Raw genomic sequence first — 18,962 nt, 5'->3', positions numbered from 1 at the left:
AAATGTGAATAATAGCAGAAGTCGGGGACGCTCGAGGAAGACATGGCACGATCAAGCGAATCAGATACCTACTTGAGTCGGGCCATGTCAAGAGTCAGAATAATAGAAGATTATGTATTAGATGATGTATGAATGTGAATGGGGTAAGAAGTGTATGCCAAGACCGAGTTGTTTGGCGGTCCGTCCTCTCTGCCTACCACTGCGGGGAAACGGCGTGATGGTTAGTTAGTTAGAAAAAATAATGGTGACTCTTCGATTTTTGGCGTCAGGTAATGTTTTCTATGTATTCTTGTATTGCATTTTTGTATGCATTCATTGGAGATATTAATTTGTTGTGAAGTTTGATAGCTGATCCATCAGTTCGTGAAGTCGAATACTAGAATCATTATCACAGGCATTTTTTAAACATGACATTGTGTTAGTGATAAATAATGTTATGTTAGTCTCCATAGATTATTGCAGTGTATTATTTCATAAAGCTGTTCATGGCGATAAGTAAACAAGTCCCGAAGAGCAACGGCGGAAAGACCGCATCTTACTGTCAGTGTTGCAGATTTCTGTTTTACCATCCCGACAGTGACGTCAAAACCTACTGTAAGCGTCTCAACTTATCAATCTGTTTTGATAACCTGTGAGAGAGCCGTAAATTCCCGCGTGAGCGATTAGACCTGTCAAAAACTTCTGTTACTTGGTATAAATTACGGTAAGCGACTTATGGTGTCGTTTACACTGGTAAATTTGTCGTAAGTCGCTTAAGTGAGCAACTTACTTACGTGAATTGTGTACTAAAGCAAAAATAAGTAATATTTTGTGCATGTACTATCTTTCTTTTAAAGTTTTTATGCGTTCCCCAACCGTCTGGAACAAGTACGACTATGTCACCTCGATTGGAGTATGTTGCGAGGCTGAAGGTAGTTGGAAAGGGAAGGAGATGAGGAAGAGGAGGATGGGTAGGTACCTCACAATCCAAATCTGTTCATCAAACACGGCTTACCCTATGATATTGTCTATGTCTGTTTCTTATCGATTGCCTTTACTTGATAACCTCTTAATCTCTATAATATGTTATAGAACAAAGATTATAACTAATAATAATAACAACGATTGTTTAATTCATCTGAATTATCATGTTTTACTGTCTAACTATATAATTCATCACAACATATTTATATTCATAAATCTCTATGACATTGTACACCTTACCATTAACTATTCATCAGTGGAAAGTTCATAATTGGCATAATTAATAATATTATTATTGTATCATTATATAATTAAAGATTTGCTGTTAACTTTTCCAAATAAATTAATAATTTATTCAATACTGATAGCAATAATAAAACGCTAAGTAAATGGTTATGATAAAATAAAATAATCTTCACGGTCTAAGACAAAAGTAACATGTAATATTTAGTAAGGTTATATCGCGTATTGAGCAGTTCAAATCCCACCCGTTGGCTGTTGGCAGTTGGGACCGGGGGCTGCCTCTCCTCTCCTGTGCTGGAAGCAGGTCCAGTCAATCCCTTCTTTACCGGCCGATACGCACGGCAGTTGGAGTAGTTTCCCTGTCGGCCGACAGAGCGCATCTCTGGCGGCATAAGAGCGAACCAAATGACTGTGGCGCCAATATTTGAATATGCAGCTAACAATACATTATGAGATACGGATATAATGTGGTGTTATGTTGTACTCTCGTGGATGCTTCAACAGCAGTCGGCCTGACCGCTAACCTAACTAACTAACCGTCAAGCCGTTTCTAGCAGGGGAACGCGGAGAGGATAAACTGCCAAATAACTCGGTCTTGGCACACAATCCTTGCTTCTCATGTATACCCGTTTGTTATTCTGACACATGGCCCGACTCAAGTATTTGGAGATTTATTTTAACAGAGTAATGACAACAGTAAGATTATTTCCAGGTGGTGTCAAGTCTAACCGGCTACAGAAACTTCGAATGAATATTGTGTCCAAAGAAGAGTGTGAAGATACCTATGATGAGTTAAAGCAGACCCAAATCTGTGCTTTGGGAGAAAGTGGCGGGGACACCTGTCAGGTAACATCTTCTTCTTCCTTTTTATTCTTTGCTAGTTGCTAGTAAGCGGCGGCGTGCGAAGAGTTTTTAATCGGGGAGGGCATTAGGAGAAACATTAATTGTTATTACTTCAAAATCTTAATACAAATATCAATATAACCGCTTCACTATTCATATTTACAAACCAAATTCTACGGGATATATAAAACATTGTACTAATTAATAGAGGTACTGACAGATGGCACTGATTGCTACATTCCTACAAAGGCATGGCCTTTTTTACACTAACCAAAACAAGTCTTTCTTCGAATACACACATCAACAGTCCACATTTGAATAATTAGTTGCTACTTTTGTCGCATATAGTAGTGCGGTCGTAGAGGCGCAATTGGCGCTGTGATTCGTAGCTAGAACTTTTAATTTGAGTAATCTTGGATAGGCAGTGCTTATTTGCCTGTATGGAATGCAAGCCTCTTAAATAAATTTTTATATCATATGTATTTATGCAAACAATTGTTCGAGAAATTGCAACACTGAGGGAAAACAAGAAGGCGCTGCAAAAAAGCGCAATTCCTTTGCACGAAGATGTCGTCTCCCACCCGGCATGCCGTTTGAAGTCCCGACAGTCCTTCTGGGCGGAAAGAGAGACAGGCTCCTCCGATTACCTCACACCCCAGAAGATTTTGAGTGAAAACTTGAGTGGCAAACGGTCGACGTGAGAAATGCCCATCTCATAAAATACCCCACCGAGAGACAGCCTGGGTTCTCATTGCCTTGCAAAACCTGGTCCGCCATCAATCGGTTAAGGTGCTCCAATCGCCGCTGTGCCCACATGATGCACAGATGGGGCCTTAAAGAGTCCGCGATGTATGAATGTGGTGCTGTGCCGACCACCGACCACGTGGTTAACGAATGACCGCTCCATTCATTCCCCGGCGGGATTGATGAGGTTCACCAAACCAACATAATCTTTCAGTGATTTGCTAATAAATATATCCGACAGTCTACAGGCAACTCGCATTGCAGTTAATGCATTTTAGTCTGCGATAATGAAATCTGAAGTTGACGAGTTTACAGATTGTTGGCAACTGTGTGTATGAACCTCGGTGTAGATGTATGGCTGTAGTCGCCAAGACTCTTAAATCATTCGTAGAGTATCGGATACTTGCATATTCTGTGGGAAGAAAGTGTTTCTATTGACTGAAGGTAAGGAACACTGAGCAATATGTGCATTACTACGTTCCCAGGCCAACGTGCACACTTGTCAATATTCAATGGAATTTACATTACAAATCACTTTGTAACATCTTACTAAAACTATTAGTTAATTATCTCCCATTTTAACAACAAAACAAGCAGCAAATGTCCTTAATGGATAAATCAATTGGTTGGAAGGCTCCCCACCAACTCCATCTTTCTTTCACACATCCCACGCCGATCTTGGTAGATTTATTAAACTCTATATCAATACGATATTGACAAAATCCCTCACCTATGCCAGTTAGCGATATTTGCGAGCACTGTCAGAATATGATTCCGACAATCAGATGCACAAGACCTTCAAGCCATCAATATGCACAACTTTTAAGATAATGTTGTTTGTTATGCCAAATAATAGACTTATAAATGAATGGAGGTGAACTAACTAGGCTTTTAGAACTGAAAGAAATCAAATACACAATCTATAGACTTCATTAATTCATCTGAGATGCGATCAATTGATTCTGTTCCAGCTTCGAGAAACAAAAGCTGTTACATAGTTGTGACGAAAGACCTCATGAATTAATTGATTTCCCTTTTAGTGTCAAAAGTACAAACGACAACCATTGTATATTAAAGATATTTTTTTCAATTCTAAATTGCCAATTTATTAGTATTTTTAGCCTTAATGTTGCCGTCTGACATTTAGGAATGTCAATTCATTGAAGTGTTGCTTTATCAATATCTGTCTGGCTATCAACAGCACGACTGTGCTTGGGAAATTGATATAAAATCTTATGCGGTTAAGCCATCGATCAGATATTGTAAAGTTATGGATTTCACTGTATTAGACTGCCAGGACAGCACAGATCGGCGTTGGACGGGAAGCATGGTTTTGCGTTCTTAACATTATTTCTGGCTTTCACCCTTCAAGGGTGTTCTTGGTCATCATTTAAAATTATTGAGAAATGAAAGGTGAATTTAAATATTAATTTTATTTAAATGGGCAAATTTCAAAATTATAATGAAAATTGGAGTCGAGTTCAGACTTAGAAGAGATGAGATGTTGAATGGAGGGGAGGCAATTTTAGATAAGGCTTGATAGAAGAGAGGATATTTGTTTAGAGAGGGACAACCAAAAAATATGTGATCTAAAGTTCCCACTTCTAGACCACAGAATGTACAATCTGAGGAGTCAACGACGTGAATTTTAAAAAGATGGGAAGGAACGGAACAATGTCCGATCCTCATTCGAATGAGTGAAGAAATTTCTTTTTTGGAAAAATGAGGGAATTGCTGAAACCACGGTTTTGATGGAATAGTCCTTTGTATTGAGGCATAGCAGGCTCCCTTGGATTGACTAGCAATGTGCCAATACTCTGACCAAACATTGCGGGATCTATCTTTGATGATGGAAAAAATGTCAGATAGGGGAATGTGGTTTACGAGGGTAACAACAGGGTTGGACGCTCCTTGTTTTGCCAAGGCATCCGCAATATCATTACCCATGACACCAACATGTCCAGGAATCCAAATCAGAGTTACAGTTTTACCAGAGCTTTGAATGGAGGCTATCTAATGACGGCCGGCGTGGTCTAGTGGTATACGCTTTTGACTACAGATCCGAAGGTCGCGGGTTCGAACCCGGCGTGCGCAAATAAATTTTATTTGATTAATTTGTGTTATTTCACAATTAATTAATTTAAAATAATATATAGTATATTTGCGGCACGTTCCAGAGTGGAAGATACTCTCAGTATCGCCCTGGTGTAAGACCACCATTCAGAATTGAAACGTTGCTTGAAATGGCTTTAGCCGTGTTTGGTGACCAGATCTGAATAGCCAGGTACTTCCCCACCTTCCTCTTCCCCATCTCCCTCCCCTCCCCAATACCCTCAGCCTCACAACATACCCCAATTGGGGATGCCATAGTCTCACTGGCTCCAGACGGGAGCAGTTGGGACTCTTGTGCGGTATTACTGTAAAAAAAAAAAAAAAATCATCTCTCGAATAAGGCATACAAAGTGATCATCAGGATGAAGAAGAGGACTGGATTTAAGTTTTTGGAGGGAACTGAGAGAGTCAGAGAGAACGAGGGAATGTTCAAAATTATTTTTGATTATATATTTGAGAGATTCTATTATTGCAATGCACTCGGCTGAAAATATTGAAAATTGATTTGAAATTGAATGAAATATTCTGTCATTAGAATTATTGTGGTAAACGTTAATACCTATACCACAGTAAGAGAGTCGGGAGATTTGGATCCATCAGTAAATAAAAGAGAAAAGTTGGGCCATTTAGATGAAATAATGTCATTGAAAATATTATTGACAGTTCGGGCCGGGAGATTGGAATGACTTTTAAGGATTCCGATCCCTTCAAATATTGTTGGGGATAGGGTGACGTGACTATATTTTAATTTGTATAAGGAAAGTAGATCATTTTGGATGATGTGAAGCTCTGAGAGAGACTTAAAATTTTTACAGATGTCAGGAAGAGGTTTAGTTGAAGCTCTGATTGTAGATGAATGGGTTGAGTCAATGAACAACGAGACGCTGGGGATAACCTGATGACATTTAGAATTTAAACATTTAAGAACAAATTTGTCAGCAAATAGTTGACGCCTTAAATAAAGAGGAGGATCAGAACATTCTACTTGAAGGGAATTGATGGGTGACGATTGCATCGCTCCAGTTATAATACGCAAAGATTTAGATTGAATTTTGTCTAATTTATCAAGTACATTTTTTGAGGCAGTACTAAAAAGTGGGCAGGCATAGTCGAGATGGCTTCGAATAAGTGCGTTGTAAAGCAACTTAATGCAAGTAGGGTGAGCTCCCCACCAAACGCCAGATAATGATCTGATGATATTTAATTTTTTTTCGCATTTAGTAACTAAATTATTAATATGGGAAGACCATTTAAGTTTCCTATCAAATGTTACTCCCAAAAATTTTACTTCAGAAGCGTTGGGGATTGGAGAATTTTTAAATAAAATTTGAACGGGGGGGTTTTTATGGCGGTTTGAGAAGGTGACACACTGAGTCTTTTGGATTGAAAGTTCAAAACCATTTAAGGTGAGCCATGTGCAAAGGGCATTCATGGCTTCGTTAAGATATTTGACGGCGAGAGGGATGATTTTGGATGATAAGAAGAAAGCTATGTCATCTGCGAACTCAATAACTTTTACTTGTGGGGGAATAGAGACATGCATATCATATGTGTATATATTATACAGTAAGGGGGACAATACATCGCCTTGTGGTAAACCCTTCCAAACAGACCTACTTTGAGGAGAAATATCTGGAAGTTCAATGAAAATTTTTCTATCTAGAAATAGATTAATAATAGATTGGACAAACATGGGGGGAAGGCCAAGGCCTAGAAGTTTTTTTTTCAGGATTGGGATGGAAACATTGTCAAAGGCGCCTTCTATATCTATAAAGACGGCAAGACAAACTTCCTGTTTAGAAATTGATAAATTAATATCAGTGCTGATGATGGCAAGGTTATCTTGAGTGGATTTTTTTTTTCTAAATCCAAATTGAGATGGAGAGAGAAGCTGTTTACTCTCGACAAAAAATTCTAATCGGTTTTTAATTAATTTTTCATAAAGTTTACTGAGGGTGGATGAAAGAGCGATTGGCCTGTAGTTGGATCCAGAATTTGGTGATTTGTTTGTTTTTAAAATAGGGATGATTATTTGACAACTCCAGTCATCAGGCATTATACCAGTCTGGAAGATTTTGTTTAAGATGCTTAAGAAGTGGTTTAGAACATTATCATTACTATTTTTGATTATGCTGTAAGGTATACCATCTCTGCCTGGAGATGAGTCCTTGACTATTGATAAACAATTTTTTAGCTCAATTAAGGTGAATGGAGAGTCTAGCCAATGATTAGACATAGGAGTATTAAATATAGGCGTTATTTCATCTAAGTTAGGTACAGAAGGGGGGGCAATTTTGTCCAAGAATTCATCTATCCATTTAGAATGAGACGCTCGAGGAGATGGTGAACTGAAGGAGGATCGAAATCTTCGGATCATAGACCAAACTTCCGAAATTGGAGTGTTCGGAGATACTGAACTGCAGAAGTTGTACCACCCAGATCTTTTTTTTGACCTCAATACCCTTTTGGCATTGGATTCAGCGTTTTTGTATATAAGATAGTTCTCCATAGTCATATTGTAACGATAGGAAAGAGATTTAGCTTTCCGAATTCTTACTACTTTGGAACATTCCTCATCCCACCAGGGAGTTGGAGGGAGTTTTTTTAAAAGAGATTTAGTTTTAGGGGGAGGATTTGATTTATTTATTGCAGTTATGAGCATTGATTTGAAGTTATTATAGTCATCTTTGACGGAAAATATATTGGTGGCGGGTAAATTTAGTAGGAACTTGTCCATATGAGAGTTAAATTCATCCCATTTGGTGTGTTTCGTTTTAATCTTTGTCGAAATATGAGACTTGTCCGATTGGAAAGAAGTTTGATAAGTAATGGTGATCGGGAAATGATCACTGGAGCAAGGGTCGGGGGACACCACCCAGGAGGAGAGAGAGGCCAGACTAGTAGAACATATCGAGAGATCCACTGCACTGGGGTTTGTGCTGGGGCGTGAGATCCTAGTAGGAGATCCGTCATTCAAAAGGAAAAGGTTGGATTGATCTAGGAAATCCATCACACTTCGACCATCTCGGTCGGAGAAAGCAGAACCCCAGACGGGGGAATGGGCATTAAAATCGCCTAATATAAAGAAAGGAGGGCTTAGTTGACTTACAATTTGCAACCAAATTTGTTTATTGAAGTGGGCTGTTGGGGGAAGATAGACTGAAACAAAGGATGTGTCCTTTATTTTAGCTGCAACCATTTGGAAGTCAGCATTGGGGGATTTGATATTATTTATTGGGGAAAATGATATGGATTTCTTAATAAAAAGGGCAGCACCGCCGCCCGAACCTTCCGGGCGGTCGTCGCGGAGACAGGAATACCCTCCCACATTAAAGTGGGTGGATGGAGTAAACCAAGTCGCCGAGATAGCAGCCAAAGAAATAAAGTTGGAATTTAATAGGTTAAGGAGATCAGATTTGTTAGAAATAGCACTTCGGCTATTCCACTGAAGTATTTTGAAATCTTGAAGAGTCATTTTGAATAAATGATTTTAATGTGGAAATAATAGTAGCAGCGTTGGACGGTAGATTAGTTTGAGAAGAAATAAGGTCAATTAGAAGCATAATGAGAGTTTGGATAAATGAAGAATTGTCTTAGGAGAGTTTTTCAGAAAGTTTTAGAGAGTTCATTGAGGATGGATTATAATTATTTGAACACCCATTTGTGGCATTTGAAAGAGGTGAACCATTGGGATTTAAAAGCAGTGAGTTGTGTTGTTGCTGATCGTATCCAGGAGCCGGTTTAGAGATAGCGTTTTTGTATGTGAATTTAGTTGAACGAGAAGAAGTTGTTGTAGAAGAGGGAAGAGGGTTGGATGAGGAGTTGCTGGATAAAGCCTCAGCAAATGATTTTTTGACAGGCGGGAATAGTTTAGAAGCCTGCAGAAAAGACAAGTTCTGAGAGGCCATAGAAATTTTAATATTTTTTTGGCGTGATTGTTCTGGGCAAGAAGTGTTGATAGCTGTATGTGAGCCTGAGCAGTTAAAACATTTGGGTGAGGAGGAAGAAGGACATTGGTCAGCTGCGTGGTTTTCTCCACATTTAAAACATCTGGGTTGAGATCTGCATGCAGCTTTGGTATGACCAAAACGGCAGCAATTGAATCATTGAGTGGTGGGATAAGTATACATTTCAACTGGTAATGAGTTGAAGAGTAAATATATATGGGAGGGAAGAGATTGACCTTCAAAGGTGATAACTACAGATTGGGAGGGCTTCCAGGAAATTATACCCTCAGAGGAGTCCTTGTAATTTATCCTCCTGGCTTTTATGGGATTGCCAATGTGTTGGGGGGTTGAAAGTGAAGACAGAATTTCTTCGATGGACAGATCGGTCGAGATACCTCTGACCAGGCCCATGCGAGTGACATTGAAAGTAGGGATATATGCCTTGAACTTTGAATTAGATGAAATGAAGATATTTTTGATGAAACTGTTGGCAGTTGACCCTGAGAGGAATTCGACGGAGATTCGGAAGCGACCCTCAGCTTTTACACCTCCAGGCTTGATTGAAAGGTTCTTGCTATTTGATAGGAATTTGCCAAATTCAAGAGGGTGGATGGTTTTTCCTTGCTCAGTTTTTTGGGCGTATACTATGAATGGGCCACGGGAATAAGGAGAATAAAAGTTTGTTGGAGGAAGTTGAGAAAGTGCTGGTGGGGACTGTGAAGTCGAAGGAGAGTCAAGTTTTATTGGGAAGAAGGAGTAAATTTCCTTTTTTTGGTAGAAGTCAAAATGACAGAATCACTGTCAGAAATTTCTCCATTTTCCCCGTCTGGGGGGTCTGGAGAGGGATCTGGGGGCTTTGTAGGGGGTCCAGGAGGGAAATCTTCCTCCATTATTCACAACAGTAAACAACTACAATAATAGTATGGAAAATGACAGAAGTAAAAAATTTTTATAAATATCTGGAAATCAGCAGCGAAAAGTGACTCCTGGAAGATCAGGAGGGAGAAGAAACCTCAAGGCACAACACACTACACTTTTTTTTTGCCAGAAAACAAAAAAGAATGGTAAAAAATTAATTTTAGATAGAGCAAAACAAAACAACTGATGACAGCCAAATGTTATTGTTGCAATCATGGTTTTGCGTTGCTTGTGATAAGTATTTCTGAAGGATCTATTTCCACAGAAGATGTACGCATGTAAGTTGTCCAGATATGTGGGCCCAGCACGTCCTTACCTCAATTAGTGTATAATAATATATTTTCATATTACAGGGCGATTCCGGTGGTCCAATATTCGCTCCGTACCCGAACAACAACTGCATGAAGTACCTGGTGGGGGTGACTTCATACGGTCCGAATACGTGGGCAGCCGGTATTCCTGCTATCTACACCCGCGTGTCTTCTTATATCCCTTGGATAGAGTCAGTGGTGTGGGGCAACTGAATTCAAACATAACCTACAAAGTTCACTGGATAACCAACCCACCAGTTAGGTACATATACAGATACACAGAACACGGTTAATAGCCCCATTTTATTTTAAAAACACTTTGAATAAGTTAGATAGCAATCAGAAACAACTATTTCAGTAACCTTTAAGGGAATGCTTAAAAGAATTCATTATCAAAATATTGTATCAGTGATTGAATCCAATATTGAATTTGTACTTTTTATACGGACAAAACTAGTTATTCATATTCATATTGCGTATGTACGGGCGCAAACCAAACATTCAACTTAATATTATAAAGCGTAACTTTTACATTGATAACAATGACGTGGTCGAGGGGTAAGACTCTCGACTAGCAATCCGTTAGTCGGGGGTTAAGGAGAAATGTTGCAATGGTGTTAGTAGCACATAAGCTGCCTAACAGACACATTCGCAATCCTGATGTTCTGGAGCGTATTATGTTTTGTCCCCGATAACTTCACCAGAGCTAGGCAGCTCAGGACTTTTTATTTTTCCAAGAGGCAGGACCAACCTACCAATGCTCATGTCTCTGAAGAGAATGACTACGCTTTTAAACCAACTTCCTTCACAGATAGACATGTTTCAGTCAAACCTCAACGAATTCAAGATTATTTGTAACACGATGATGCGTGGCAACTGATTTAATAAATGTATATACATAATAGATCAACGTACTAATGATTAATTGTAAATCTTGTGAAATGTTATTGAAACCACTGCTTTTCACAAATAATAATAATAGGTACATAGTATACTTGCGGCGTGTTCCAGAGTGGAATATACTCTCAGTATCGCCCTGGTGTAAGACCACCAAGCTTGAAATGGTTTTACTTCCATACCTTTCTCTTCCCCTCCCTACTGCCTTCAGTCTCCCCCAATTGGGGATGCCATAGTCTCACTGGCTCTAGACGGTTGGGACTCTTGTGCGGTATTCATATTAAAAAAATGGCCGCCAAAGGAACAATTGATTTAAATTTTAACGAAATAGCTAATGAAATGCATTATTTTCCATTTCCAGTGAATGAAATAGTTGTTTTTCAATATTAAACTGACAAAAGTGTTTTCACAATAATTTACGTATATTGTGCCGTGTATCTGTATATTTACCATCAAAACCTCTACCATAGTCACGTCAAGTGGTTCACTACATTTGGTGACTTAGCATGGGGTGCCGGGTTCACAGGGTGTGGTTTGTTCAGGGCCTCGATTCTCGACGAAGTCATTCCACTCGAACAACGAGAGGTTCGACCCACTCGTTGTTCGAGTGGAATGACTTTTGACGTTTGGCAAATGGAATTATGTACTATTAAATAAAAATAAAACATTTTGTAAACACCACGAATTACGAGGTTTGTTCAAAAGAAAAAGTGAATTTCGAATTTTTTCGAAAAGTATTTATTTATTCATCAATATCCATTTTCTCCCGTTCAAAGTAATCCCCTCAGATATAATGCAATTATGCCAGCGCTTCTTTCAATCCTCGAAGCACTTCTGGAATGCGCTTTTCGGTATGGCCATCAGCTTGTTCTTCGGTTCTGACTTTATCTCATCAATTGTGGCAAAATATGTGAGCTGATGCATTATCGTGATGCAAAATCCATGATTTGTTTTTCCACAATTTCGGAACAAACTTCGCTGCCACACGTTTCATACCCAAAACATCCGAGTACATTGCATGGCATGAGCCGATTGATATGCCAACATCCTCTGCAACTTCCCTAATAGTGATTCGACGATTTTCCAAAACCATTTTGTTCACTGTTTGGATGTTTTGTTGGTTTGTTGACGTGGTTGCAACTCCAGGACGCTTATCATCATTAACATCTTCTCGGCCTTCTGTAAAGCGCTTGTATCACTTATAAACACTTCTTTGAGACAAAGTAGACTCGCAGAATGCCACAGTCAACATTTTAAGTGCGTTGGAGCAATTTATTCCATTTTTAACGCAAAATTTAATACATATTCTTTGATCCATTTTTTTCAAAAGTAAAAAATCGAAGAACACACAAAAACGTGACTTACCTTTCCAGTTTTCAAAACAAACCACTAATCCAAAATGGATGATAATGCTAACACATGATAAACATATGCGTACCAAAATAACAAAAAAAAATTCGATAATCGAATGTACACAGCCCGCGAAAATTCAAAATTCAAAATTAAGCTTTTCTTTTGAACAAACCTATGAATGAAAACCATTTTAATACTTGCGCCTGAACTTCACACACTAAAATAAAACACGCATTTTGGCATTTTTTAATTTTATTACTGCGCAAGAAATGCGTTATTTGATGCGTGTTACACGTAAATATTTTTTTGAGTATTGTATGAAATTAATTGGGGACTCGAAGAAATAAATGACTCTAATTGGAGGAATGATCAATATACCAGTACTGCACCAGTACTGCACCAGTACTGCGCCAGTACTGCGCCAGTACTGCACAGCCACAACACTTGGTAACAATACAATGTCATAATAAGACAAGGAACACAAGAAGGTATTCCTAATGGCGTACACATGAGATCCCAGTGGCAGATACACTACACTTCCTGCTTGTCTTCAGTGCTGTTCTTCTCGAGCACACCACCCTCGTGTTGGCACCCTGCATCTGTACTGCACAGCCACAACACTTGGTAACAATACAATGTCATAATAAGACAAGGAACACAAGAAGGTATTCCTAATGGCGTACACATGAGATCCCAGTAGCAGATACACTACACTTCCTGCTTGTCTTCAGTGCTGTTCTTATCGAGCACACCACCCTCGTGTTGGCACCCTGCGTCTGTACTGCACAGCCACAACACTTGGTAACAATACAATGTCATAATAAGACAAGGAACACAAGAAGGTATTCCTAATGGCGTACACATGAGATCCCAGTGGCAGATACACTACACTTGCTGCTTGTCTTCAGTGCTGTTCTTCTCGAGCACACCACCCTCGGCTGCGTGGTGGTGTTAGGCACCCTACGTCTGCGCGCGCCCAGCTTGAGGTGCACGGCGCGCACGTGCGTATCAAGCGCAGCCTTCTGGCGGAAGCGGTCGTGGCAGACCGGGCACGCAAACGGCTTCTCGCCAGTGTGGATTCTAATGTGATTCTGCAGCACGTTCTGGGCCTGCAAGCACAAAACATTACAAAAGATTAACATAACCTAACTTCTGAAAAATTCATACCGATCTTGAGACGAAAACACAACCCACACAGATGCATTGTATGCATACAGCATCATTCAAAGTTTGGAATTGTCTTAAAAAAACCATGAAAATAAACTGTTTTTCCTGTCAAATTACAATTACATAAAGTGTCAATGCATGCGTCAATCATAACCTCACATCTGAATGTACTATAATTAGTGTCAATGCATGCGTCAATCATAACCTCACATATGAATGTACTATAATTAGTGTCAATTCATGCGTCAATCATAACCTCACATCTGAATGTACTATTATTAGTGTCAATGCATGCGTCAATCATAACCTCACATCTGAATGTACTATAATTAGTGTCAATTACTATCTCACTTTTAAATTCACTATCGAAAGTTCTGGAAAAAGCTATGAAAAAAGACTATTAATCTACCTTGATAAACATAACTTACTATCAGATTGCCAATTCGGTTTTCGAGCTAAAATGATTTCGGAACAGGTGTTATATAGCTGTTAGAGCCATACAATCTACTATAGGTGAGTTACACAAATAGCCATCGCCGCACAAGGCAGGCAGCAGAGCTTGATACTCCAATCGTTCAGGGTGTGGATTATAGTCAGTCTCCCAATAAAACATGTGGCGGTGATACAATATGTTTATTGTACAGGTAATACAGGTTATCAAACAGATCTACAAAAGGTACATAGCTTTTTAAGGCCTGACTGTGACTAGGCAATCTATTGAATCCAAAGGCTCTGATTGACAAAGGTACATTATTAGCTTACGTGTAAATTACGGCGTGGACGAATGCTGGGCGAAAGGCGGCAACGATGGGCGGGGCACTGTTCGGATTACCAAGGGGTTCCTCACGATCAGGCTAGAGTGGCAGACGCCCAGGACTGAGGCAGAGGTCTACGAGTTCACTGTCTCAGCCTGGCGTGGGCGGTAGGAAGGGCGGCCGGCATCAACAGGGGTAGGCGGCTGGCTGCAAGGGCGGATACGGCGTGGAAGAGCTGGAGCACGGGTCGGTTCGCCAAGGGGTTCTTCACGATCCGGCTAGAGTGGCAGACGCCCAGGACTGAGGCAGAGGTCTACGAGTTCACTGTCTCAGCCTGGCGTGGGCGGTAGGAAGGGCGGCCGGCATCAACAGGGGTAGGCGGCTGGCTGCAAGGGCGGATACGGCGTGGAAGAGCTGGAGCACGGGTCGATTCGCCAAGGGGTTCTTCACGACCCGGCTTTGGTGAGCAGAGGTGTCTGGGCCGTAGACAGCATGTGGCCTGGACGGAGGAGACATGACCCAACTGTATAATGTAATGGTGCTGGTGGACCTCAGGCAGATGGAGACATGACCCAACTGTATAACGTAGAGAGCTGGTGGGCGGCTGGAGCTTGTCCTGACGAACTGCGTCTCGAGACGCGGCACATTATAAATTAGGCACGCCGATCCATATTATGGGCGCATTTGGCGGTAAAATGCTAATTACGAACTAGTCTAGCATGTTGCTTGCTACGCGTCTGTCGGGGAACTGAAGCGTGGGTCTGCTCGCGGGGGGGAGCTTGTCCCTTCCACATCTATTTTTGGCGCCTGGTCCGATGCCCTTATAAGGACACGTTTTGCATCTAGCCATATGATTGGTTGTAGGTACTTGTAAGCCCGCGTGACCGGTATCAGGTGGCGATGTCGCGAGCTCCTGCGTATGTATTAGTGTCTTGACATGCTCTGGGTGCATGATCGATTTCCGGCAACGCGTGGATATACATAACTGTGCAGTTAGCTTGATTTTATGGGCGATCCATAACACTACCCTCCTTGTCGACGAAAAAAGATCCCATGCAACGTAGCTGAAGCAGGGCAACGTCCTCCTGTTTGCCGTAAGAGAGGTACAGAGCTACCTCATTTCACAAAGATTTAAACACTTCCTAACTTTAAGAGCCAAAACAAAAATTTTAACTACCTGAGAGCCAAGTTGAACAACCCTAACAAGTACACTGAACAAGGGTTGCCAAACCTCTTTCAAAAATAATTGCAGAAATGATCTCCAAGGCGCGATACAAAACACGCTATGATTTACATACACGACTTTTCCAAACAAAAAAAAGAGAATACACATGGCTTTTTTTTTTTTTTAAGACAACACAAAACAACAAATGTAGCATACAATGTGGTATATCCGAATGGGTGTACACAATTTACCACAAGGCCTACACTTACCATCAAACCACAAAAGAAGAACAATTAAGCCATGTTCGCAATTGTACAATGTTATACATAATGATATTCTGGTTAGAGAATATTATACGCTTATTCGATTGACCAAAATCAACCCATTTCCGCGTTTTTTACAATGAAATTCTTAAACTAGACATAGTTTTTTTATTTTACACAATATTCCTGTTAGGGAATATGTACGCTGATTGTATCATGCGATTGACCGAAATCAACCCATTTTTGCGTCACTTACAATGAAATTCTTGACACTATACAACACAAGTATCAGTACATATGTTATGTTATTTCTTATTATCCATTGATAATTTTGAAAAACGGAAAAAAACAAAAAAATTCTACTCAAGATTTCAACAATATATTCTCATTTAGTCATGGTTTGTCTGGTTTGCTAATAATTCTTAGGCATATAGACCAACCTCTCGTTTCGCATATAAATTATTAAGGTCAACGCTACCAAAACCTCCCATGTAATTAATTCTAAGGCTAATATCATCCTATAACATTTAACGATTTACTTCCTGTAAACCGTACAGCGCTGTACCAGGTGTTAACAAGAAACACCCGCACGTCGTAACGATAACGTTCGACAAAACAATCAGACCACTTATAAAGTTGTTGTCTCGCGTCTCTCAGCGAACACGTACGGTGTAAACCATAGTGAGAACAATAAAACTTGTAAAAGTAAAATAAATAAACGGGCAGCGCTCAAAGTGATCAAAAATGGTGCAGTGCAAAAAATGCAAAAAATATCTCGCTAAAGACAGTGAATCAAGTAAGTGCAACGTCTGCAGTGGAACATTTCATAAATTATGTATAAATTCAAATAACACCACTGTCGGTAGGGAATTTATTTGCGAAATATGTGAAACACAACGATCGATAAACATGAACGCAGGTGATAACGCAGTCGTGAACATACGAGCCGAGGGCAGCGGGTCACAAGGTTCAAACCAAGAAAATATCCCAGAAATGAAGAATATTTTAAATGAAATAAATCAAAAAATTAGTATTATCTACAGTATGAAAAAAGATATGGAGACCCTCACACAGTCTACTGAATTTCTATCCAAAAAATACGACGAGCTAATATCGCTACACTTGGAATTGGGTAAAAAACTAAAAGAAAACGAGAACAAACTTAATGAAGTTATAAACAAAAATACATACCTAGAAAAATGTAACAAAGCACTGGAATATAGGATTCAAGAGATTGAACAAGCAGAAAAAAACTGTAATATTGAATTGTTTGGTCTGGAAATGAAAAAAAATGAAAACATTGAAATACCCATTAAAAAAAATGCGGAAAAACTAAACACCAATTGCGACAACATTGAAAAAATTTGGAGACTTCCGAATAGAACAGACTCCAAACCGGCTAATGTAATAGTGAAGTTCTTACGTCAAAAATACCGAGACGAGTGGTTACAAAAAAAGAAAATCATACTGACAAACAATGATATATACGAAAATGGAAATAATGGCCGAATTTACATCAGCGAAAATCTCACTCAAAGAAAAAAAGACCTCCTGTACATCACAAAACAAAAAAAAAAAACAAAATTTAAATATATATGGGTTCAAAATGCAAAAATATTAGTAAGAAGTGAAGGTGAAGGCAAAATCATCCACATCAAAAATGAGAGTGATATAAACAGATATATTTAACAATAAAATAAAAACACCTTTTGACCCGGAACACTTATTTTATCAGTTATAAATTCACGTCATGGAAGATTCAACACTATTTCAAACTCATAAATTTATAAAATGCTATAATTTGGATAGCTGGATAAATGATACAAAGATCAAAATGAGATTTGTGGCTATTCACCTAAATATAAGATCACTAAAAAAGAATTTTAATTCATTTATTGCACAAATTAATGACGTTCTGCAATTTATTGACGTAATCTTTCTAACGGAAATAAATACTAAAAACGAAACAATATCTATGTTCAATATTCCAAACTTCATCGCGATTGCAAATACTCGAGAAAAAAGAAGAGGAGGAGGACTTATCATGTACTTAAAAAACCATCATACTTTTAAAGAAACAAACGATTCTTTTAAAAGCTGCGAGACAATCTGCGGGGAAATAACCACTGTTTGTCAAGATATCATAAACATCCTTGCAATATATCGTCCGCCGAGCAGCAACAAGAATATATATCTGAAGGAACTAAAGCAAATATTACAAATGACCTCATCTGATTCAAATTACTTGTACTGTGGTGACATTAACCTGAACTTATTGGATACCAAAAATAGTGTAATTACAGAATATCAAAATCTACTCAGTGAAAATGGTTTAGAAAGTGTAATATTAGATGTGACCCGGGATGAAATATCAAACGGTAAAAATGTTTATTCATGTATCGACCATATTGCAATACGTAACCGTTGTAACACTGTATTTTCATGTATTGTAACTAACAAAATATCCGACCATTATATAACAGGAGTAGCAATCGGGAAAGAGGTACTTACAAAGGATTTAAATAAAAAAAGGGAAATCATTGATAGTAAAATGGTATATTCTAAATTAAAACTAGTAAATTGGGGAAAACTATTACAAACTGAATGTCCCTCAGAACTGTACTATAGTTTGAAAAATATATTTGATAATATTTATTCGTCCTCGAAGAAAGAAATATCATTTGTAAATAATCTTAGGCACAGCAATCCGTGGGTTACTGAAGAAATCAAGAACATGATTAAAAAGAGAGATTATCTTTACCGAAAATGTAAGAATAGCCCAAATAACCCGGTATTTCGTTTAGAATATACTAGACATAGAAACAAAACAAACAAACATATTAATATTACTAAAAACGCATTCCACAAAAATGTAATAAATAGCTTAAACGGAAACCCGAGGAAACTCTGGGACGAAATAAACAAACTAATAGGAAAACCTAAACAAAATTTAGATAAAATAATCCTTCAACATATGGGAAATCAAGGAGACACAAAATTTTTATGCGATAAATTTGCTACAACATTCGTAAATGAAATAAAAGACATGAGACACAATTGTACTACAAAATTCTTAGATCGTAACATGTATACAACTCCTGCTATTATGTCAATGAGATTTAGACCTGTAACAGAAAAAGATATAAAAAAAATAATTAATGATATGGATGTTAAAAAGTCAGAAGGCAACGACCAAATAAGAATTAAAGACCTGAAGTTAATTGCTGATAATATAATTCCAGTCCTTACTAAATTAATTAACCTTTGTGTAAATAAAAGCA

At 38.7% G+C, this 18,962-nt stretch overlaps 2 protein-coding genes across 2 annotated transcripts in view; one reads left to right on the top strand and one right to left on the bottom strand.

The window, feature by feature from the left end:
* Positions 1 to 18,962, bottom strand: part of LOC149415946 (partner of xrn-2 protein 1-like) — a 597,347-nt gene that overhangs the window by 321,111 nt on the left and 257,274 nt on the right. The gene's annotated exons all lie outside the window — the stretch shown is intronic.
* Positions 1,934 to 10,926, top strand: LOC149415948 (serine protease snk-like). Its single transcript, XM_089641826.1, has 2 exons — positions 1,934 to 2,052; positions 10,124 to 10,926. Exons 1-2 carry the CDS (start codon positions 1,954 to 1,956, stop codon positions 10,292 to 10,294), a joined length of 270 nt encoding a protein of 89 aa, XP_089497952.1. The 5' UTR covers positions 1,934 to 1,953; the 3' UTR covers positions 10,295 to 10,926.

The sequence above is a fragment of the Hesperophylax consimilis genome, chromosome 17, assembly GCF_061612785.1.
Source record: "Hesperophylax consimilis isolate HC1 chromosome 17, BYU_Hcon_1.0, whole genome shotgun sequence".
Lineage (NCBI taxonomy): Eukaryota > Metazoa > Arthropoda > Insecta > Trichoptera > Limnephilidae > Hesperophylax > Hesperophylax consimilis.
This window is presented reverse-complemented; position numbering and strand designations above follow the sequence as displayed.